This window comes from Lonchura striata, chromosome 1A (assembly GCF_050655825.1).
Source record: "Lonchura striata isolate lonStrDom1 chromosome 1A, ASM5065582v1, whole genome shotgun sequence".
Lineage (NCBI taxonomy): Eukaryota > Metazoa > Chordata > Aves > Passeriformes > Estrildidae > Lonchura > Lonchura striata.
Window position 1 is genome coordinate 15948501 of NC_140741.1, and position 22927 is coordinate 15971427.

The following is a 22927-nucleotide window of genomic DNA, read 5'->3' on the forward strand; positions in this document are numbered from 1 at the left end:
AGAATGGATTCAACAGCTTCTGAATGACCATGGGTACAAACCCCTCTGGCTGTGCCCCTGCTTGTATCACTGACCAGAACCAGTACAGATGACCAGGAGTTAGAAGGGTGATGTGTGGGAACTCAAAATGTCCCTCAGACATTTTTGGAGGTTCCAGGCCCTGGTCAGAAGCATTTGAGACCCTGGCAGGCAGCTGGAAACAGCTGTGATTTTGGGTTTGAGCCATAGAATGATTTATCAATGTTGCAGGGAGAACAAGCAGTCACAGAAGTTTAGATATAGTAGAAGTAGTTACAAAGTATAGGGAAGAATTTTTTAGTGCTGTACAGGGGGATTTTAGTTTTGTACATGGGGGTCAGAAGTTTTAAGATGGAGGGATGTAGGCCGGTCCTGTTCCTCCTCTTTCTTCTTCCTTGCCTCCATGTTCTTGGTGATGTTGGCACTCACAGATTGGTTTAGAGTAGAAAAGCACCATTTAATATAGGTAGTAGGCATTGGGGGAAAACTGTAAACATTCATCATGTAATGTACCATATAAAAGACAGGAGCAGCCAGGGGCGGGGGGGAGAAGACACCAGACAGAGAAGGGTGTCAGGGTGTGTGCGCCTCTGCCAGAGCTGCTGAGCAAACCGCAGCAGCCTGAGAAAACAATCTTTTAGATAACTTGCAATAAACAACCATGAGACCAAACAACAAGAGACTGCTGAGCCTTTCTTTGGAAGCACAGGTTGGAGGAGAAGTTTTTCCACCACACGAAGCCACCCCGCGACCTAGGGTGGTCTTTGACAGTGCTGTAATAGGGTCATTTCTAACTAGTTGCTCTCAGGTGAAGCATCTATGGGAAACACCAAGTCAGGATGAGGTGTTTAGATGTGCTCCTCCTCTCTCGTGTCCCCAGAGCAGCACATTCAGAGGGGAGTCAGGCAGTAAAGGCTGTACAACAGGAACAAGCCCAGGATGCTCTTAGCAAAGGACAAAAGCAGGTGAGAGCCTCATGGGATTTTGCTAAAGACCAGCAGGTAGGAAAAAGCCAGAGGCTCAAGTGAGCTATTTCTGGGACAGAGATCAACTGGCTGCAGATTAGCAGAGAGAACAGACAGTGTGAGTGTCCACCAGGGAGGCACAGGGTGCAGAGATGCTGTCAGAATGAGGCTCAGATCAGATATATGAACCTTGTGGCTCAAAACAAGCTTATTCCAAACTGTTGCAATCTACAATACGTCAGTTTGGATTTTTATTATATTAACACTTAATTAAGGTCACCCACTATTTCATCAAACTACTTAAGACCTCTTCATGAAGCTTACTTCAGAACTCATAATACTGAGATACTGAGAAATTGGATGTTGTATCAGAACCAGCAATCTCCTAATTACAGGAGTAGATGATATTTTCAACAGGGAAAATGAGATCATCAGTGTCATAGAAATGGAGATTAAACAGACAGATTTAGAAAACAAACGAACAAGAGGTAATCCCTAGTTTTTAGGTCCTTTGTGACTGGCTGCAGCTGTAGCAAATGATCTGACAGCATTTGCAGCAAGCTCTGAGCATAATTCCCTGCTCTGACTGAAGTCTCAGGAGCATGAAAGAAGGGGAGACGAGGAATAACACGTCCACAGAAGAGATGTCTGAAGAAATGCAGGCTAGAGTTGGGTCAGTGAAGGAGGCACAGAACTGTATAACTTCAGTCACGTTGCCAGGACTAACAGGCATGATCTAATTAATTCAGGGTCACAGTCTCTTGTACTGCCTTGTTTGCTCATTGCCTTTTACTGTGCAGTTATAGGCTGGCACAGAGCTCCCAGTGAAATGATAAGAGCTATCAGCATGGCCCAGAGAAGTGCAGGCACGTGTGCTGATTATGTGCATGTCTGACCAGGAGACTCAGCAGCCCCTCTCCATCTTCTCCTGCCCCATTATTATGCAGACCTGCCTCTGGAATGGCCTCCAGAACTACTGAAAATTCAAACTTGGTGGAAAGCATCTCATGGGGAGAAAATCAGCAGCAGACAAGAAAACAAAGCCAGTGAAGGAGAAACGAGAAAGGGCATTAAGCAAGATAGTAGGAACTGGTAAACAGGAAATTCTGAGCTTTGCATATCCTGAAAAATATGCTGTAGAATCCGGGTCCATAAAAATGTGACTGGAATCAAGAAGGAATTTCTAAGTGTTCCCTAAGAAAGGGAGTAAAAATAATACAATACCAGATGATAAAAACCAGAGGGAGATGGTCAGGTAGAGATGCTTTAGAGCCTCCATCCTTTGTCATCAAAAGGAAAATATTGTAATGGCTGGGTACTTACTGAACTGATAAGAAACTAAGAAAAGAATGAATTAATTAGAGGCAGGGTGACAAAGTGACAGGGTTAAAGAAAAAACTAATTTAAAGCATTTAAATAATCTGTGCTCAGTGTGAAGGGAAAGAATTGCAGAAAGTGTAGCTGAACTACTTGCCTCATGGGCTGAGACCTGACTGGGACTATACAAGATTCCAAAGGATGAAGAGGCAACCAACAGAAAAGATAGACAATGGATGGATAAACTGTCCTTAAACATCTAGCATGCTGCTAGAAAAATTAGTAACACACTCATTTTGTGAATGTGCAAATGAGTACACACTAGTGAGATGTGAGAGCCACAAACCTTTGTTTACTTGAATCAGCACACAGGTTCATTATTTTTACAGCACCAGTTTGCTCAGAATTTTATGTCTCACTGAAATCCAGTCTGTTACCAGTTTCATCATCTTTTTTCCACCTATAGTCATTCTGGAATGACCCACTCAATTAACTTCAATGTTTATGTGATTTCTGAGTCAAGGCACAATTAAAATCAGCCTCGTGGTAAGAGAAAACATCATTCCAAGGAGGCCTTGGAAAGCACAACTTGGCTTTTCTTGTCCTCCACAGGGTGGGAAAAGCAGAAGCTTTCAAAATACATGCTCTAAGTGTATGCTGAGAAAGGAGGACGCATGTGCATTGGAAAGGAGAGGCAGTGGCTGGAACACAGAAGAGGAGGGTGGATACTGCCTGGGGAGGGATGCTGCAGAGACACATCAGCTGAATAGGAATTAACAATGTGACAGTGCCTGAAAAAATTGTAGCTGTTGTCTTAAGTCCTGTTAAGAGGAGTACGATGTGTAAAACAGGGAAGGCAATTATTCTGCTCTGCTTAGCGCCTGATAGCTCTCAGCTGCAGCACTCACACAGTGTAAGGAGGATGGTGTTTCAGGGGAGGCAGCCTGGAAGCAGAACAAAGGGGTATAAATCCTGCAGGAAAAAGGGGAGAGAACAAGGCAGGCCAAGCTTGTTGCAACAAGGAAGAGAAGAGAGCAGCGAGACAGATTAAAACTTATAATAAATAAGAAAACACCTCAAAAGATAGCACTTGACACCTGAGAATTTTGAAGCACTTCATAAATGTGTGCTTAAGACCATGGCTTCCCTTGGATGCATATTTTATTGAAACCACTTAGTTTGTGGTAAATTGAAATGGAGAGTTCAAGTGGTTTATTGAGCATGGCAGAGAGGGACAGGGGGATCTCTGGCTAGCTGTTCTCCTGAAACTGGTCTGCAAATTGTGTCATGGATTAAAATATGCCCTGTCTCCCCCAGAAGATAATGGAGGAAAACAAAGACAGTGAGAGATTTGTGCTCTTCTTCAAGCCCTCTTTGCTACTCATACCTCATTGAGTAGGTCTCTGCTGGGCTATTAATTCTGTGAGCAATTGAACTGAGGAAAATTACCATGGAAATTTTGCAGCCACTTTCATTACAGATATTATTACTGGTTGTCTCTTGTAATCAGCAAAGCCTGTTTCATCAGTGTGATGTTGCAATTTTCATTCTCCTGCTTATGCTCCCATGAGCAGTAACAGAAGCGCCTGTGAGGAGCAACTGAGAGTGGGAATTTGTCTGATGAGAAGGGGGTAGTCAATTCCATCAAAGTTCCCCCCTTCTACTGACTGTGACTGCACAGATTTGTTTTGGGATACACTGACAAAACCCCTTTTCCTCTTCTATTACCAATACAGGACTAAGAAGTTTCTTCTCTATTACTATTAGTCCACTGGGGTGCATGGGCAACACTCCCTGGAGGCATTTTTGGTTCAGCTATTTCAGTGGAGGATGCATTTTTTCTCAGCTTTTAAGGCCCCTTCCAACAAGTCCTTCTATGATTCTGTGATCCACAACCCCACTATAAACAGTGCCATGAGGGGATGAGGGTATTCAGCTGTTTCTTGGTCCTTTTTCTTGTTACCATTCCTTAAGAAGCAGAATTAAATGTACATTTAGCTCCAGGCTACTGAATTTCCTATTCACATGAGGCAATGAATCATTTATGGTTCTTTTCAGAGGGATCAATTCTCCTGTACCTGTAATTTCTTCCCCAAGCACCGATACTCAGAAAAGTGACATTAAAATAAATCTGAAGAATAATTTTTCAAGTCTTCATTATCATCACTGCTCACTAATAACATTACCTACAACCAGAATTGTGGCCCTCAGCTGATGAAATTGTATTTTATTGCCACCATCTGTAAAGGTGCCTGGGCAGTGCCCAGTTGTGGGGCTCATTAAGGAAACTCATGAGGTCACAGCCTTGCTGGCTCCTGATCCTTGCTGGGCTGTGGACATGGTGCACAAACCAACGCTTCCCCTAAGATGGGTGAGCCCTGCACACTGCTTGTCACAAATTTGGGATCCATGAGATCAGCTCCTGCCTGCTCCCCACTGCAGCACCCTGAGGGATGTGCTGTCACTGGGGGAGAGGAATGACGGCTGGGCAGGGACACTCGTGCCCCACCCAAGCAACTCTTACCTCTCTCAAGATTTTGAAGGACTCTGTCAAAGCCTTGCTCACAGTCCCCACTCCTTTTGCCTGCAGTTCCTCCACCAGCTGCTTGAAGTGCTGGCAAAAAGAGAGCAAAAAAAACCAGGAATTGTTGGAGTCCAGGATATCCCCCCGTCTGCCCTGGATGTCTTGAGACCCCAGCAAGAAGTCAAAAAGACCTGTGTCTTCGAGTTTAGCCTGTAAGAGAAGCTACCAACTCTACGAGGAACTACAAGTCAAAAGGGTTTGAGTAGTGTAATAGGTGAATTGACACAGGGTAGAAAAGTAGAATTTTGGGGTTTTTAGAATATAATTCAAGAGTACAAGAGAAAGGAATCTAGGTGTGTCCTAGCCTTCTTCTCTTTTGTGTTGTCCTCCATGTCTTAGTGTGATGGTGACACTTTTCTATTAGTTTAAGGTAAAAATTCACTGTTTAACATAAGTAATAAGCATGAACACAAATCTATAAACATACAACATATAATTTTAAATATATAATGTAAAAACCACCCAAAACTCAAAACAAACTACTTCTATACTAAACAAACCTCAACAAGTAAAAAAAAAGTTACAGATAAAAAAAATATAAACAACCTTAAAAACTCAACTTCACACATTCCAAACCTCTTCTTCAACTACTCAACTAACAAACCAAAATCTTTCACACTTTTAGAGTCTCACCAACTAACCCTAACAAGGAATGAGTTGCAGGCAGGGTTCCCTTTGACCAGGGCAGGAAGGGGAAGCACAGCAAAGGCTGCACCCATGCATCTCCAGCAGGACTGCATTTCTCAGTCTCTGACAACCCATGGAAGGGGCAAAACTACTGGAAATCTGACTTTCCCTTATCTGCTCCTTCAGGAAAAAAAAAACAACATCCTATGCACCCAAAAGCAACAGGATGGGGAAAAAGAAAAATTTGTATGCTTGTCTATGACTTAAGCAGCGTTGATCTGCTTATATTAAACCCTCTCTGCAAGATAGTGTCCAGAATGTTTGGGAATCCTTTGGGAATCCCTGCAAAGACATCACCCTCTGTAGTCCTAGTCTGTGGCCTAGAGCTAATCTGGAAAAGAAATCTGGCTGTTGAAGGCATATAGGGAATGTAGTAATACAAACCCTAAATATATAGGGATGTAGTACATACAATATTCCTATGTAGATATATATATCAGGTTCTAGTAATACAAACCCAAATACAAAAAAATTGAAAGAAGAAGAAGGAAAACAAAACAGGGAGAGAAGATAAAAATAGCAGTCAATCAGGAGGGTGGTGGAACAGGCTGGCCACCTCGGGCTGCTGAACCCTCCTGGATCAGAGCAGCAAAACCCCTCCTCAGAGAGGGCTTGCTAGCACTCCACCTTGATGAAGGATCAGGCCAGGCTGAGAACATACTCACAAGCTAAAGACTGATTACTCTCATTTCTGAGGGCTGAGGATGTCTAAGATGGAGACCTTCTGCCCTCTGCACCCAGTTTTTAATAAGGCAGGCTGGGCTAGGTCTGCTGGTGGTGGGGACACAGGGGAGCTGTGGCTGCTGCTCACCCACCAGCTGGTCTCGTGTCACAGCAGCTTGGGCAGTTCAGGGTGAGCCACAGGACACAGCACTGAACTGGTGCTGGCTTCTGAAATGCAAACCCTGTTCCTTGCCCCTGGAGTTTCATCTCACAGCATCTCAACCCCATGCTCTGCCTGCATGAAGAGAGCTACCCAAGTCACACTGAGAGGGGCCTGGTACTCACCTCTCTGTTATCTCTGTCTGCTTGGACCAGGATACCCTTAAAACAGGGCTCGATAAAATGAACATAATCATTGTACTGCAAAGAGAAAATGAGAAGAAAGGGGTTGTTATGGGAGAAAATTCACAAAATGGGTTCACGTCCTAGGTACATGTTCAGAAAGCAGCATGCAACATCTCATACCCATTTCCCTTAAAAATTGTTTATAGTTATCATGGCAAACTAAGATTTTGATGACTCTTCTGTTTGTTTGAATACCATATTAATTACAGTGTTTTGCTGAGTTCTAGCTGAACATATCTACACATACAAAGTTAGGTTTTTTTTTTCCCCCACCCACAACACAAAGTTTTTATCCCCACTTTATGAACTTGTATCCCTGGCCTTGCTTCTAGCACTTTTTGCACATAGTTTTCACTTCTGGAGACTTTGAGTGCCAGGCACCAGCTGAACCTTGTAACCTGAAGTTTGAAGCCCCTGGTGCATGGCTGAACAATAACAAACCAGGTCAGCACATGTCCACTGGACTGGGATAATTAGGGGAGTGGATGATTCTAGGCTGTGACATGCCAGGTAAAGCTTGGTAAGGCCCTGTGAACCTTTTCCTGCAAGGTTCAGGAGAGTGCAATTCCTAAGAGGCCACAATTCCTGAGATGCTCAGCTGATACTAAGAACTTAGGTCAGGCTATAATGTCTCTGAGCCAGCAGGCTCTTGGTGGGAGTGCAGTAAAGGAATATACATACACACACACACACACACACACATATATATATATATATATATATATATATATAAGCATGGTATTTCTGGGATTGTTTTTGAAGAACAGATGATATTTCAAACTCCTTAATGACTCCCCTCCATTTTTCTGCCAACACTGTTCACTCTTCCATCTGTCCAGTCATATAAAGACAGAATTGTTGCCACTGGAGTTTCTAATTAGCTAACATAAGAAGCTATCAACAAAAAGCAAAATTTATATCTCAGTGACTGTGCCCTGGCAAGCTATCATAGAAAGAAGCCTTGGGAAGGAGACGGTGTTTGAATTAGCTTTGAAAATTAGAAGGCAAGGAGCCTTTAACATAGCACCAGTCTTGCTATGAGTCATGGAAAGAAGTTTTGCTTTCTGTGGCCAGTGGTGCTGGTTCTCTGTGGGTAACCAGCCCATCCTCACCCTGCCAGGGCTCAAAAAAGAAGAGATTAACACTGAAGCTTCCTGACCAAGCTCCATGCAGCCCAGCTGATTGACTCAGAACTGTAAGGGCAGCCTTGCAGGATGCTGGTGCACAAAAAGGCATATGGTGGTAGTTTTTTAGCCTGGCAACATTATCCTGAGGCTTACACTGCTGCTGCTGGACCCAAATACAGTGTTATGGCAAGCTAGGTGAATTATTATCTCAGATGTCTCTCTGCAGCCCTCTATTATCTGTTGTAGTCACATCCCTAAGAAAGCAAAAAGATGCAGCCAGCATCGTCTGTGGAGGAGAGATGAAATGACCTGGCAGCCACCCTGCTGACCACACAAAGCTGCCTTCCCAAGGGTCATCTGGGCAACTTCCATATATAAGTGCTGCTGGAGGTAGGTCACTGTGATTTGCTGAGGGAAAGGAGGCACCAGAGGCCAGCTCAGCCTGGAATGGAGGCAGACATACTGCAATGATGTTGACAAAGTCATTTTCTCCCAGAGTATCCAAAATGGTGATGATGGTGTGCTTGGCAATGGTCATCCTCAGGCCCTTCATGCTGCCACTGACATCCACAATGATGACAATGTCCTTGGGAGAGGTGGCTGCTTGGATGTACCTGCAGAACAAAGTGCACCAGGAAGCAGGGTGAGAGCCAGGGAGGAGCAATGCTGGGCATGCTGCTGTCACCGTGCCAGCCACAGCACCGCGTGCACAGCCACCTCACTTCCTCCTTGGGAAGTGCTGAGCCTACTGCAGACATACATCCAAGAGTGACCAATGGTAAAGTCTGCTTTAGCCATGCCGAGCAGACTGAGTAAACACACCACAGTTCTGAAACCTAAATATCCTCAGCACCTCCCAGTCACAGAAGTGTAATTTCCATGTGGCACATGTTAGAAGCCACAGGGAAAACTGCTGCTGGCAGGGCTTCCCAACCTGCTATTACCTTTGTTTATGTACCCCCCCATCTCTTGCAGGACCACCACAGGACATTAACTCACCAAGGTGTGACCTTGGAGAAGGGGGAGAGAGGAAGGATGAAAGGTGCTTTGGCCAAGTCTCTCCAAACCTTACCAGCCACGATTTCTGCAGTCAAAGGAGATGACTCCATTCTCATCTGGTAGCCACTTTATTCCTGAAGAGAGCAGCAAGAGAAGCAATCAGCACACACAGGCAGGAAGGCACCTGCTCCCCAGGCAGCTGCATTGCTGCTGTTCCCTGGCTGCCCCAGGGAGCACACGAGGCTGGCCAGCCACAGCAGTGGCCGCTCTGCAGAAATAGAAGCAGAGCTGCTCGGTCTTGGGCAGTTCTGAGTAAACTGTTTATTAAGTTTCTCTTAAAAAAATGCACCTAGGCACAGTCTGTTTGACTGCAAAGCAACTGCTTGTACTTGGAGTTTTTTGTCACTTTGAGGTGGTTCACAACAACAGAGAGGTGGTGGAGAGCATAAAAAAGCAGCAGCAGTGAGTGGGATGCATCCCAGATTCCCTGCTAGAGGCTCTGCTCACAGCCATCTCTGCTTTCAGCTTCCCCAGCACGTGCCAGGTCACAGAACAAGGGCACGCAGCCATCTGACCAGGTGGCACCAGGCAGGCTGCAGCTGCAGAGCTGCACTGGTTCCTGCAAGCACAGGACCTCCCTCCCATGCTGTGACCTAACGTGCCACTCACAGCTGGATGCCCAGTCAGGCTGGCCAGCTGCATCTGCCAGTGTGTCAGAGAGACCTTGGCCACCACTGAAACCCACAGGGGAGCCCTGCTATGGTGTTTTGAGAGCTTTTTGGAAGACCCCTGCCAGCAGACTCCTCTGGGGTTGTGTGAGCAATGTGCCTGAGTGGCTGGTTCTAAGTGGTTTATGCCTGCAGAATAACTCCTTCAGCCTTATCAGCCCACTCTGCTCACTGCATCCTGCCCTTCTCGGGGCTGGGATGGCCCCAGACTTCCCAGATTGGATTCTTCCATGCACAGACCAAAGAGCAAAGCCATTCTCTACTCTTTTACCTGGGTACAGCCTGAAGAATCCAGTGGAGCTGCCAAAGTACTGCCAGGTCAGTGTGGGATCCCTTTCAAAGTTGTCCACAAAAATAGGATTGAGGGCTTCTGACATGTAAACTCCATTGAGTATGGCAGGGTCTGTGGGAGAAAACTGTGTAAAAGAAGGGAGGACATCCACCATCCCTGATGGAGGAGAGGGATGGGAACAAAGGCAGCTTCAGGAGGATTGCAACCTTGTCCAAAGCTTTACATTGATTCCATTCCCTGTCAATTTGTGTGAGTCCTGGAGGCCAGGCCACCATTGGCCACTGCAGGTGATCTCAGCTTGGTCAGACACTATTAACCCCATTCCTCTTTCCAGCCTTGTCTGCCCTTGAGCCCTACATCTGGTTGGAATAATGATCTCAGAGGCCCAGGGAGGCCAGCACAGTGCTGAGCACAGCTGGCACAGCCCACAGGCAGCACTCAGCTGCTGCCTGACAGGGGATGTGTGGCTCTTGAGAAGCAGCAGCCTGATGCATCACTGAGAGCCTTTCTATAGGACTGTCTAAATTTATACTAGGTATAATTACCTAAGGCAGAGGAGCCCTAGGATTTACACAGTTGCTCTCTCTCTTCTTTCCCTTATCAAATCTTTCTTGTCTTCTTTGCCTGCCCTTTGCTTGACAAAGCCTGGGCTGTCCTACCATGCCCCCATCTCCTCAGAATAGCGAGAAACAACACTCACTTTTAACATTTCAAAGGTTTACTAAGCCTTAACAAAATGCAACAAAAGACTGAATAAGGAAAAATTTACACTGCTGGGAGCATGGAACTAAACCACCATGTGCTCCCCCACAAAATGCCTGCTCCACCTTTTATACTTTTGGTGTAAAAGGTATAAAAGAATCACAGAATCACAAAATAATGAGGTTGGAAGAGACCTCTAAGATCATCAAGTCCAACCTATGCCCTAACACATCAACTACACTATAGCACCCAGTGCCACGTCCAGTCTTTTTTTAAACACATCCAGAGATGGTGATTCTACTGCCTCCCTGGGAATGCAATTCCAGTATTTTATTATTCTTTCAGTGCAAGTTTTTTTCCTAAAATCAGGTAACCCTAGCCCCTACCAAAGTCCATCAGTCAACTCTTCCTTGTCATCCATTGGTGGAGATTGAGAGGAACAATGGATTTGTCTTTACAAACAAACTGTGGGTCTGCTGGTAGATAAAACTAGCACTGAGAGAAAAAAGAAACAATGTGAGAGATTCCATTGATTGATGAATGGAAAAAGATATTTGCCTTTACAAATAAACTGTAGGTTTGCTGATGGATGAAACTGGACATTGAAGGATGAAAGAAACAATGGGGGAAAACCCTAAATTCCATAAGAATTAAAAATTAAAAGGGAGGGTTATACATTAGAGGGGAATCTTTGGTATCAGGCATTCTGGGAAGTCTGTACCTCTCAAGAACTTCAGCCAGTCGGAAAGAGAGAAGGGAAATGTGGCCAGGAAATTGGGATAAAAAGGAGGCTGTGTCCTCCAAAAATTTGAGAGACCCAAGGGGAATGCCCCATGGCCTCTCTGTTTATTCAAATAAAGTAAAAGGACTCCTCTGTCTCCTTTTTGGACATGAACTTCTGATGTTTGTGGATTAATTTTCCTGACAAGATCACTTTCTTGCAGTTTGATGGGAGGTCAGGTGTTGCCATGCCACGCCTCCCAGTAACAAGCCTGCCCTCCTCCCAAGTACTCCGGCCACCACAGTGAGCTGGTGGCAACAATACAAGGGGGAGGGAAAGGGGACTGTGGGGAGAACATATCACAACAGCATAACTACACATCAATAGAGCTTCTCTTATCATCCTGTTTTAGGTTGGAAATAGGGGAATAATTCTATTCCTATCTGTTAGGGTGGGGCAATTATCTTCTGTTCACTGGGCAGTTTTCTTTATCTCTTCCACAACCCATCCTCCCTCCAGGAGATCTCTTCTGTTCATGGGCCATTAATTATTAATTATCCTCTGTTCATGGGCCAGTGATAAATAAAATTCCATCATCTCATGGGGAGATGCTTTGCCCAGGGGGAGGAGCCAAGCATTCCTACCTGGATATAATCTGAGCTTTGGAACACCACAGCAGCCTTTTCCACTGGATTCCCAATGGAAGACCAGGCCCAACTACACCACCACTGGATCTTCAGAGGAACACTGCACCCTTCTGCAGGATCCCTGCTCCAGCAGAACCACAGCTGGCACTGCAGGAAGACTGCATCCACCATTTAATGGGACTGCTACCAACACACTGACCAACAGGTGTCAGGTCATATTCTGACTCTGTCAGTGTTTTTTTGTTTGTACTATTACATTAGGGTTTTTTTTTAGGGTTTTTTTTGTTTGTTTGTTTGGGTTTTTTTAGTTTTCCTAGTAAAGAACTGTTATTCCTATTCCCGTATCTTTGCCTGAGAGCCTTTTAATTTCAAAATCATAATAATCTGGAGGGAGGGGGTTTACATTTCCCATTTCAGGGGAGGCTCCTACCTCCCTTAAGCAGACAGGTGTCTTTTCAAACCAAGACACATACACATAATACTCATCCCTTAATTGTGAGAGCCAACCATCACATTTACCCATTGATAACAGAATCAACAGGAAGCTGCAGAATCCAAGAACTCCTAGGAGGCAGTGTATATTTGGTGTCTGTGTTGACTCACTGCCTCAGGAGACCAAAGAACAACAGCAGTAGAAGCAGTGAATCACGAGAAACTGGTCATTGTAGGATTAACTGTATTAGTATTGAAAAGGGTGGGGCTTTCACCTACCACCTGCTGTTTAGTCACTTTACTAAAAGCAGTTTTGTCAAAATGAGGCAAAAACTGAATTGTGGCTCCCCAGGGATGAGGCCAAAGTCAGTCCTGCAGGAAGGCAGAACGAGCACTGCGGGACGTGGGCATGGAAGCAGCCCTCCTCCTCCATCTCCTGCTCATCCTGCAGCCTCAGCCAGAGGAGCTACCTGGGTCATGGTGAGGTGTAGGGGCAAGAAATCAGCTGGCTGGGCAGTGCCTCTCTGCTGTTTGACCACCTCTCTCTATACTGAGAGAGGGTAGCAGCCTCCTTTGCACAGTTCTGCTGTACCTAGCCACAGCCAGCTCTGCTGGGCACTCTGTTGTGAGCAAGATTTTAGGGTCTGGGGCTGCCAGAGCAGATAGAACTGATTTGAAATCACGGGAGAAATAGAACTCTATTGTGTCTCTAAAAAAGAGCAGTTGTGAGCACTGTCACCAATGAGATACCTGACAACTAGAGGCCGTGATAGAGCCAACTCTTCAATGCGACAATTGCCAATAAAGTCTCATCTCAGTTTATCTCACAGCACCTTTGGTTGGGTGGAGGGGCTGTAGGAGAATACACTGCCAGTCTGAGATGGAGGCCTGTCCACTACGAGAGGGTTTCCAAGGGCAGATTGTACCTAAGCCCTGTCACAGTGACAGCACATACTGTCTCTTAGGACAGCAGCTTTCCAGCCATGTTTTTATATTTTTCCCTCAGTTAGTTATTTTTCTATTCCCATCCTTGTTTCCAGTATTGCTGCTGGCAATTTCCATACCAGCAGTGAGTAGGCAGAGGCCATTACCTTTGTTGTAGACGTTGGTGGGCAGCTGGATATCACTGTAGGTTGTGTTCACCAGCAGGTTATTGAAATGCTCATTTGGCTCCAGAATGAATTCATCCCCAAGCTCCACGTAATTGTCATTTTCATCCTTATCGTTAATCAGGAGAGAGTTGTAGTAATCAAACTGTTGATGAAGACAATGGAAAAAATAAAGACAAAGAGAATAGCACAGACTATTACCAGCACTGCCAGGGGTGGGGAGAAACACTCTTTAAAACAAAGCGGGGACATATGGAGAATCAGGGCTTCAAATAGGATCAAAGTGAGCCACAAACAAGCTATTACCAACTGGAAGTGTCAAGCTGCCCAAATGATGGGTTCTGGCCAGTTTGTTGTTGTCATGTGTCCATATGACCAATGCCAGGAGCATTGCTTAAGAGCCACTTAAGAGCACAGGGGCAGGATGGCAGCCTCCTGTGCCCCTCAGACGTATTTAGGGGATTTGGGGAAAGGTGAAGGGTCTTACGGGGTCTGGCTCCCAGGTTTACTACAGGACACAGCAGCTGTCCCTTGCTGAGCTCACTGCTGGGGGACATCCAGCTGGAATCATCCCCTCACTCTGGCACTCCAAGTAGCAGGGACCTGAGCTGACTTTCAGCCACAGTGTCTGGTGACAGTATTGAAATCACAACTCTGTTGCCCACCATTAGAAAATCTTGGATGAATAAGCAGAGACTGCCATGGCAGGAATACAGGCATGTAGCTGGTTCATTTGTAGGAAAAAGGCTCAAATAGGATTTGAGCTCAGACCTGGTGTATTCCTTAGCGAACTGGAACTTTGCAGAATTTTTTTTTTGTCTTGGGGTTTTTTTCTTCCTATCTTTGGCTAGATCTCAGGGCTGAGACATGCATGCCATTAGCAGACTGCTTTTGATTTCTCATGATTCCTTTTACCCCAGTAACATCTACTTGTGAGTATATCAAAAGCACATTAAAACAAATTAACAGAGAGGGGGAAAAGCCATGTTGCTGTTAACTGAGGCTGTGGTAGAAGGTAGCTGGTGGCAGGTCACTTTGTGAAGCACATGCTTGCCTGTGCTGCTGTGTCCCCCCCTTGGGGAGCTTTCCCAGGAGAGATTACCCTGCTCCCCCCAGCAGGGCCTGATTAAAGCCCAGCCTGGCAGAGATCACTTCTCTCCTGGCAGAGCCCTGACGTGGAGCTGAAGGGACAGACACAGCTGGGTGTGTAGGCACTCACCCAGAGCAAAGCATCAAGCAGAAGGTGCTCAAAGACAATGCAGTGTTTCCCCCACCCATGAAGGTCACTGGGGATTTACCATCTACAGTCACTTTAGGGCGTTCTTTGTCCTTGGATAACCTATGTTTTTAAGATGTTTTTGCTGACTTTATCTGAGCCAGGGTTTATGTAAGGATTAGAGTTCAAGCACTAGCAACACTACGAGTGTGCAAATACAATGTACCTCAACTCACCCATGCCCCTTATTGTGAATGCAGCTGACCCAACTAACATGGCTAATGGGACTCTTTCAAAAAAAAAGGAAAAAGTGAGACGAAATTAGTAACCAGCTTGATTTCGAGGAGTGTTTTAATTTTTCCTAGCATTGAGACATGTACTTGCAGGGGTAGCCTGTCCTGTTAAGGCGTCTGTGCTTGTACTGTGTATAGAGGACTTTCTTCCACAGCTTCCCTCACCAGCAATAATCCCACAGTTTGGCCACAACAAATAGTTATTAAGAGAAAGCCAATTATCCAAATTGCTTGGACAGCACCAAACTTTCACCTTAAGGGAAGTCCTGACGAGTGGGTGTCTGTCTGGTACAGAAAAGATGATGGGAGCTGTTAAGAAAGATGGTGAGAAACTCAGTTCATTTGGATTAACGGTTTGCTGTGGTATTTGTAACAGCATCCTCCTCATTGTTCATTCACACTCAATTTTTAGCTCATTTTCCAGTCAAGTAACCCACAAAGTGCTGGCTAATTTGCACTAAAACGTCACATAATAACAGTGTTGGCCGTGCAGTAAAAGTAATGCCAATAATATCACACAGCCCAACGTCTTCCTAAATCCTTCCCCTCCCAGAGCCAATGGGACGAATCTTTTTGGTGTTCCTAGGTTTGGGATCTGCCAAGGATGTCTCTTACTTGCAGCAGCCTCTGAGTGTCCTGCAGACAAGGCAGTTCCTGAGCTGCCCAGGAGCCTGAGGGGTGGGTTCTGGATGTGTGCCACGTTTGTCACTGACCAGGAGAAACTCACCTCCAGCGAGGAGTTGTACTCATGGTTCAGATCTGCATCTTCTGCTGCTTCCACCAGCCTCTAAATCAAGCACACAGAAAGGAAGGTGAGTGGGTGCTGTGGCAAAGCCCTCCAGAAGTTCTTCCAGCTGCATCAGCAATTGCCTCCTCCACCACAAGCACGTCTAGGGTTATAAACTTCCCTCTTTCCCTCCTTTCCTGCCGACCTGTCATTCTGTGCTACAATTTTACAGCTTGGAAGGTACATTATTTGCAGCTATTTATTGCCCAGTGTATTCACACCTACTTACTCCAGGGTCCCTGCTAAACCCCAGAGCAATTTTAGATATCACAGGACATGTACAAACAGAAACAGGTCCATTTAGAGAAACAACAGACAGATTTAATTTCATTTTCCACGAACCCTTCCAAAAAGCCATGGGAAAGGCATTTCAGCCCCAGCTTGATGTCAGTATCTCATCAAAGGAAAAGGCCTTGTGGGAGTCTCAGTCTGGTATTGTTACTGAGACAAAGACCATGACTGGATTTCGTAAAGGGCTTGGCAATGCTGTGGCCATTTATAAGCTCTTACCATTTATGGAAGGCAATAAAATCAGCCAGTTTTCTCCAGTATGATGCTTCAGGGCACTAATTCTCAGTTGGTACAGACTGGGAAGGGATCCAACTAAACATGCACATGTTTTCAAGGTTGCACAATCAGCAACAGTCTCAGCAAAACTAGGTTTTGCTCCTTCACAAAGGCAATCCAAGCACTGGAGAAGTCTGGCTAAGAATTTAATGTTATTGGCCAAAGCTCTGGGACTAAATATGCCCACATTTCACTTGGAGATTCAAATGATGTGTTTCTGGATGACTTTTCCACATTAGAAGCTTAAACAGTCAAGGCTCTGTGACTACAGAAATATGCTTTTCATAGTAGGTAAACACACAGGAATATGATAAATCCTTAGATGCAGGAAGCAAGAGGGGCCAGAACGATTACCTGCTCTGATCTCCCACACTGCAACAGCTACAGACCCCTTGCCACCTCCTCCACACTTCCCCCTGTACACAGCTGGAAATCCAAGCACCTTCCTTGCAGCCTGTGCTCAGGAGGTGGAGAAATTCCCCTTGAGCCACACACACAGCTGAAACAAGCCCCTAGTCTTCAGCCACCTGAGTGCATTATGGAAGGATGAACTGGATTTTTCACTTTTGAGAGGTTCCCCCCCCCCTCCTTTTTTTTAAACAGCTTGTCTCCTAAGAGTGCTCATTCCCTCATATTTATTTCTAGACTTTGTTTTTGTCTTATTTTCTAATTTGAGCAGAGGGAGAAGCCAGCATCCCCTTGTCTGAACGCCCACATCCTCCCACCAGTGTCTGCTTAAAGCTCAGCCTGAGCAGCCAGCTGCACCAGCAGGCTCTTGCTTGGGCAGGGAAGTCCTCACACAACCCCTGCACCCACACAGTCCTGGTGCAGGCAGGAGGCCTGTGACTGCTGCTCTGGGGCTGGCAGGACACACATTCCTTCCCAAAGCCCCAAGGGCAGTGGTCATACCTCAACAGCTTCCACCTTCCTGCGGAGCATGCTCTCCATCTGCTCCGAGAACTTCTTCACCAGCTCCAAGCCATCCACCTCCTTGATTTTCAGAGTTGGCTCCACATCTTTGTACTTCTACCCAGGGGAAGGAAAAAAATCCTGCTGAGCGGGAGGTTCTTGAGGAGAGGGATGAATCTATCATTGCTAACTGGGTATTGTTTTTGTGTTGAAACAACTGCTCTGATTTTATCACCTTCCATCTTTGTATTGCCCCCTTTTCCACCCCATAATTCAGGATGTGCAGATCAGTGGCCATAACTCAAAGCACTATGACCAAGTAGAAACAACTGAACCAACTGTGAGCTTGTGGCCGTTGAAAGGAGCAATGCACCTGAAGCTATTAGTACCTACAAATTAGAGAGAAGCAGAAGGCCAACTTTTAAAAAGCCAAACCATGCACTGTGATGACATCCACAACAGTATTATACACTTCACACACCTTAAGGCAGAGGGAAAAGCAAGGGAATGGAGCAATGTGCTGTCACTGCAGCTCCTACTATGTCATGTGTGTTTGGGGCCACTGGTGTCGTGGCAGTGCAGGGGCTGTCCTGCCCAGGGCCACCACATCTGTCAGGGAACTTGCCACATCTCCAGCAAGAAGGGTCTGCTCAGTGCTTACAGGGGAGTCTGCCAAGGAAAGCTGAGATAGACAGGTATGATGCCACTTACTGGGCACCCAGGGGCATAATTTAGGCCAAGAGCACCACAGAGGCAATTCCCAAAACCTAGGAATTCTAAGCATGGCTACTTGGTGTATTGTAAAATGCAGGCGAACCCAATGGGAAGAAATGATGATGTCTGACTCCAGTTCAGAAGGATGAATGATTTCTTTATTATAACCATGCTATAATACATTAATATACTATTTAAATGAGATACTAAAACTACAAACCTACCTTTTCTAACTACCATATCTAACTCACTCACAACTTGTGGCCCTCTCTTGATAGTCCAGCCACAGGTGGGTTGGATTGGGCATCAGGCTCAAACAATCCTCACCAGAATCCAATCAAGGAATCACCCCAGGTAAACAATTCTCCAAACACATTCCACATGGGAAAAACAAGGAGCAGAAATAGAAATTGTTTTCTCTTTCTCTCTGTGCACCTCTATGTAAAATCCTGAGAGAGAGAGAGAAATGTGCTCACCACAGGGGAGAGGTCTATAATGAGGAGGATCTAGATCTGACAGCTTTAGAGATAACCAGTTTATTCTCATCAAGTTTCATATGGCATAGTAATTTAAAAAAACCCCAAGAGTACATCTAAACTGTGTAACCAAAATCTGCCTCCTTAAGTCTGCTCTTTTAAGACTGGATAAAATGGTTTTATTTCTCCTTTCCAAAAAATCCCACAGCTAACAGAGATTGCCAGAAAGAAAGATTAATGAAACCTGTGAAAGGACACAGGACAATCAACTTATTTCAGAAAAGACAGAGCCTTGTCTCCTGAGCAATGTGGAAACACAAAGGCAACCAATTGCAATTCCCTGGTTCCTCATCATCAGTTTTGTCTGCAGTGTGCACAGCCCCCCTCCATCTTCACCTTGTGCTAGCATCAGAGCAGCAACCTCAGCCAGGGCTGGGCTTCTTGTGCTGGGAAAAAAAAATGGGGTGGTGAAAAGGGCAAGGGGATGGCAGGGGCTGTAGTGACACTTCTGAGTTAGAGGGAAGCAGCAGGGGAAGGACTTTGCACGTCTTTAGGGTGAGCCTGTGGGGTCCCTTTTGTTCAAGAAGCTCCTTGACCATCCAGGAGGGTGGCTGGGCACAGGCAGAGGAAGAAATGCTTCTAAGATAAAGCAGGCAGAGGAGGTCAGACAGAAATAGCAGCAGCAGCATCCAGCCCACAGCAGGCATGGCAGGGAGGCTGCTCGCTCTGTCTGGCATGATTAACAGCAAGGGTTTTACTGGATTAAAAACGCCAGGCCTCGCATCCCCTCTGCTGGGGCTGGGAGCTGGGACAGGCAGGGGAAGCAGCAGGAGGGATTGAGCAGGAAGGCTGGGGTAACCATGCTGCCAGAAGAGAAATGTGCAGCCACAATCCCTGCCCATGGTGCCTGGCTGGTGCTGAGGCCGCAGCACACACCCAGCTGTGTCTGTCCCTTCAGCTCCACGTCAGGGCTCTGCCAGGAGAGAAGTGATCTCTGCCAGGCTGGGCTTTAATCAGGCCCTGCTGGGGGGAGCAGGGTAATCTCTCCTGGGAAAGCTCCCCAAGGGGGGGACACAGCAGCATGGGCAAGCATGTGCTTCACAAAGTGACCTGCCACCAGCTACCTTCTACCACAGCCTCAGTTAACAGCAACATGGCTTTTCCCCCTCTCTGTTAATTTGTTTTAATGTGCTTTTGATATACTCACAAGTAGATGTTACTGGGGTAAAAGGAATCATGAGAAATCAAAAGCAGTCTGCTAATGGCATGCATGTCTCAGCCCTGAGATCTAGCCATCTTCTAGAGATGGGAAGAAAAAAAACCCAAGACAAAAAAAAAAATTCTGCAAAGTTCCAGTTCGCTAAGGAATACACCAGGTCTGAGCTCAAATCCTATTTGAGCCTTTTTCCTACAAATGAACCAGCTACATGCCTGTATTCCTGCCATGGCAGTCTCTGCCTATTCATCCAAGATGTTCTAATGGTGGGCAACAGAGTTGTGATTTCAATACTGTCACCAGACACTGTGGCTGAAAGTCAGCTCGGGTGCCTGCAGTTGGCCAGGATCATCCTGCACAACCTGTGCTTGGGGTTCAGGCTATCAGATCATTCTAAGTTACAGAACAGGAGTCAGGCTTGGGAGAACTGGATGGAAGGATCTGATGTTTGAAAAGAGGCCAAAAAGTTAGCTCAGCTCTAACAAAAACCTTTTCTTGTTCATCTAGCACTTAGCATTTCCTTAAAACAGCAGGAGCAAATCATTAAGATTCCCCTTCTGCCGTGACGGGGGTGGTGATTTAAAAGTAGACTATCCAGAATTCAGTATCCTAAGTTTTATCTGTGAACAGAGATATGTCACCAAATATATATTCTTGTTCCCACCTCCATAAAATTCAACCTATTGAAATACACAGTGCTGCATTACTCACTGCTAGTGGAACTAAATTAAGAGTGTGAAAGACATTCCTTTCATCTTCACCCAGGAAAGCGTCTTGACTGAACTTCTTGAGTTTGTCTGTTCTTTGCCATGTTTTTTAGGCTTTCTAATAACAGCAGGGCAAAGCTGTGATGCAGGGTAAAAGCCTACCCTTGGGGATTCAAGGGATGTCTGTTAGCTCACCAGGTCTCTAGGAATTATATAGCCTGGTAGAAAGTCAACTAATGGAGTTTGCAACATGATTTTAGGGTTCTTCTGGAGGAAACAAAAAGTCCAAAGAAAATTAAGCAAGCTCAAAACCACAAAAGAAAGTTTATGACAAGTATTAAAGACAAGGCTTACATGCAAAGCATTCAGTAACTGAAAAATTATGACTCTCATAGCAACAATAAGCTGGTTACTTCAAGACCATTTGGCACAAGGGAGACATGAAATAAGATGCAAACTGAGATAACAGCACCTTCTGTATTTCCTCAAAGGCAAAATGCCTGTTGACTCAGACAAGCACTGAGAAAAGAAATCACCTGGATCTCTCTACTGTGCTCCTCACCCTTCTGCTGGTCTGGGCACAACCATGCATGCAAAGAAATATTTGATGTGAAAAACAGGTAATAGCCCAAAAAATAGAAAGGTGCCTGGGGAGCAGGTAAATCCATGTGTTTAATTTCTAGACTTTGGTGTTTTTGGCTCCCCAGGCCTAACATCTGTGTCAATGAGATGATCTGCATAAAGTTATTTGGGGTCTGCCAGGGTGCACAAAAAAGATATTTAATAGTAAAAGATCTGTCTGCATCCACTTGTCATGCTGGAGGTGCCAAGGATGCAGTGGGAGCCCTCTTGGGATGGTCCCTGCTTTGAGATGATGAATTGTGAGAAGGTGCCCAAGCTACCTAAGGAAAAGGAGGCTGAGAGAACGACTGAAGTGAGTGCTGGCTGCTGCTCTCCTATTTCCTTATTTCCCAGGAAACAACAGGAGATGAAAAAGCTCAAGAAGTGGGGTTGAAAGATAAACTTGAACTGCTTAAACTGCTCAAGCTAAGATAGGGCAGAACACAACACAACATGAATTTAGGAGATGATTCTTTCCTGGAGTGTTTACAGAGCAAGGCTGGATCAAGCTCATCTGTACCCCCTGTTCAAAGTGACATTTTCCTTCTGAGTCACAGACACTGTCCCCTTTGCCTCTGGGACCTATGGCTTGGGGACTCCAGGGGACAACAGGCAATGCAGAAGCATCATCAAAACTGCTGAAATCCTAACTTTTGCCTGAATCCACATCCTGCTGCAGCTGCCTCACAGGTAGCGCAAGAAGAACCTTTATCAGGGCTGACAGCTTATTATTGCAGGGCGACTCTTTCCTCCCAAGCTTGGTGATGGATGCTGAAAGCCTGTCCTGGTCCAGCCTAGCAAAGTTAGTGCTGCAGGATATGATTCCTTACTCCAGGCAAAAAGCAGCACTCTGGGGACAGGGAAACAGGGCTTAGCAGCAAGGCAAGGAATGTGATACCCAAATCCTGTGTTTTGCATGGGATGTGGCTATAATTGCAAATATGAGGACACAAGTCAGACACCTAGAAGGTGTAAGGGGCAACCCATGGCTTGTGTCAGAGAATCAGAGACAGAGCAAAGAAAAAAGAACTGGATGGCCACAAACTGGAGTGTGCATTCCTTTGGATGGTCAGCAGCCACCAGTGCCCCAGAGCAGCACTTGGGAGGTGCAGAGCAGAGATCCCCAGGTCTGAAACAGGAATAGCCATTCACCACTGACTTAAGGAAACTTCTCTACAGCTTCAAAAGGGACCATTTGTTTAAAGCCCCTGGAGCTACACCCTTGAATGCTGGTAGAGAGTTTCCTGCAATAGTGGCTGTTTGGTGAACAGGCCAAGCAAAGCTCTGTCCCCCTGGCTTCCAAGGCACCTGCCTGAAGGGCAAAATGCAAAGAATTGATAAACAACTGACTGAATACAGATGAGAAAACAACAAAAACAAACAAACAAAAATTTAGTGAAGCTGGAGAGATCCAGAAGCGGATAATGTGGTGACAATGAGCAGGTGAGTGACAAGTAGCAGAGAGACTTAGGAAAGGAGGAATGAAGGTCAGCATGGGAGAGCAGGAAGTGATTATCACAGGGGAAACATGAGGAGTGCTTTAAAAAGTATTTTTAACAAAAAGTGGTACAATTAAGGTGGTGCTCAGCAATGGCTGATGAAAGCAGGGATCTCCCTCTCCAGTTCATGGAGCATGGCCACAGGGCATCACTCTGGGCTTAGGGATATGGAGCTCCATGGTTTTAAAAGACACCAGTGTCTTATTCTTTCCTCCACCCTGGGGGAAACCTTGGAAGGCACACAGGGAGGTGACACAAAGCAAAGGGAACCCTTGCAGATTTTGCCTACCTTCTGCAACAGGAGAGAGCCTGAATACTTAGTCACAATGGAGTACAGCTCCCCACCAAAGGCATCTGCCCAGGACTTCACCCTAAAAAAAGGGCCAAAAGAAGGAAAATCAGTGTTAATAATTCCAATTCTGCAGAGCTGGTTACTTCTTCAGACAGATGAAACTCCACTGCCCTGAGTACAAACTGCTGTATTTCTCTAAGCCACTCTTCCGCAGTGGCAATGTTTTGTCCCGAC

General features: G+C 45.7%; 1 protein-coding gene across 2 annotated transcripts in view; it reads right to left on the reverse strand.

Annotated features, from left to right (window-relative positions):
- CACNA2D4 (calcium voltage-gated channel auxiliary subunit alpha2delta 4) overlaps positions 1–22927 on the reverse strand; it is a 124966-nt gene that overhangs the window by 97323 nt on the left and 4716 nt on the right. For both annotated transcript variants that reach the window (XM_085568506.1, XM_085568505.1), the window contains exons 2-10: positions 22691–22772; positions 17169–17285; positions 15633–15692; positions 13379–13541; positions 9765–9896; positions 8839–8899; positions 8230–8380; positions 6580–6654; positions 4825–4914 (exon numbers count right to left, since the gene is read on the reverse strand). In XM_085568506.1, coding sequence (XP_085424632.1) covers positions 4825–4914; positions 6580–6654; positions 8230–8380; positions 8839–8899; positions 9765–9896; positions 13379–13541; positions 15633–15692; positions 17169–17285; positions 22691–22772 — 931 coding nt within the window. The remainder of the gene's footprint in view (positions 1–4824; positions 4915–6579; positions 6655–8229; positions 8381–8838; positions 8900–9764; positions 9897–13378; positions 13542–15632; positions 15693–17168; positions 17286–22690; positions 22773–22927) is intronic.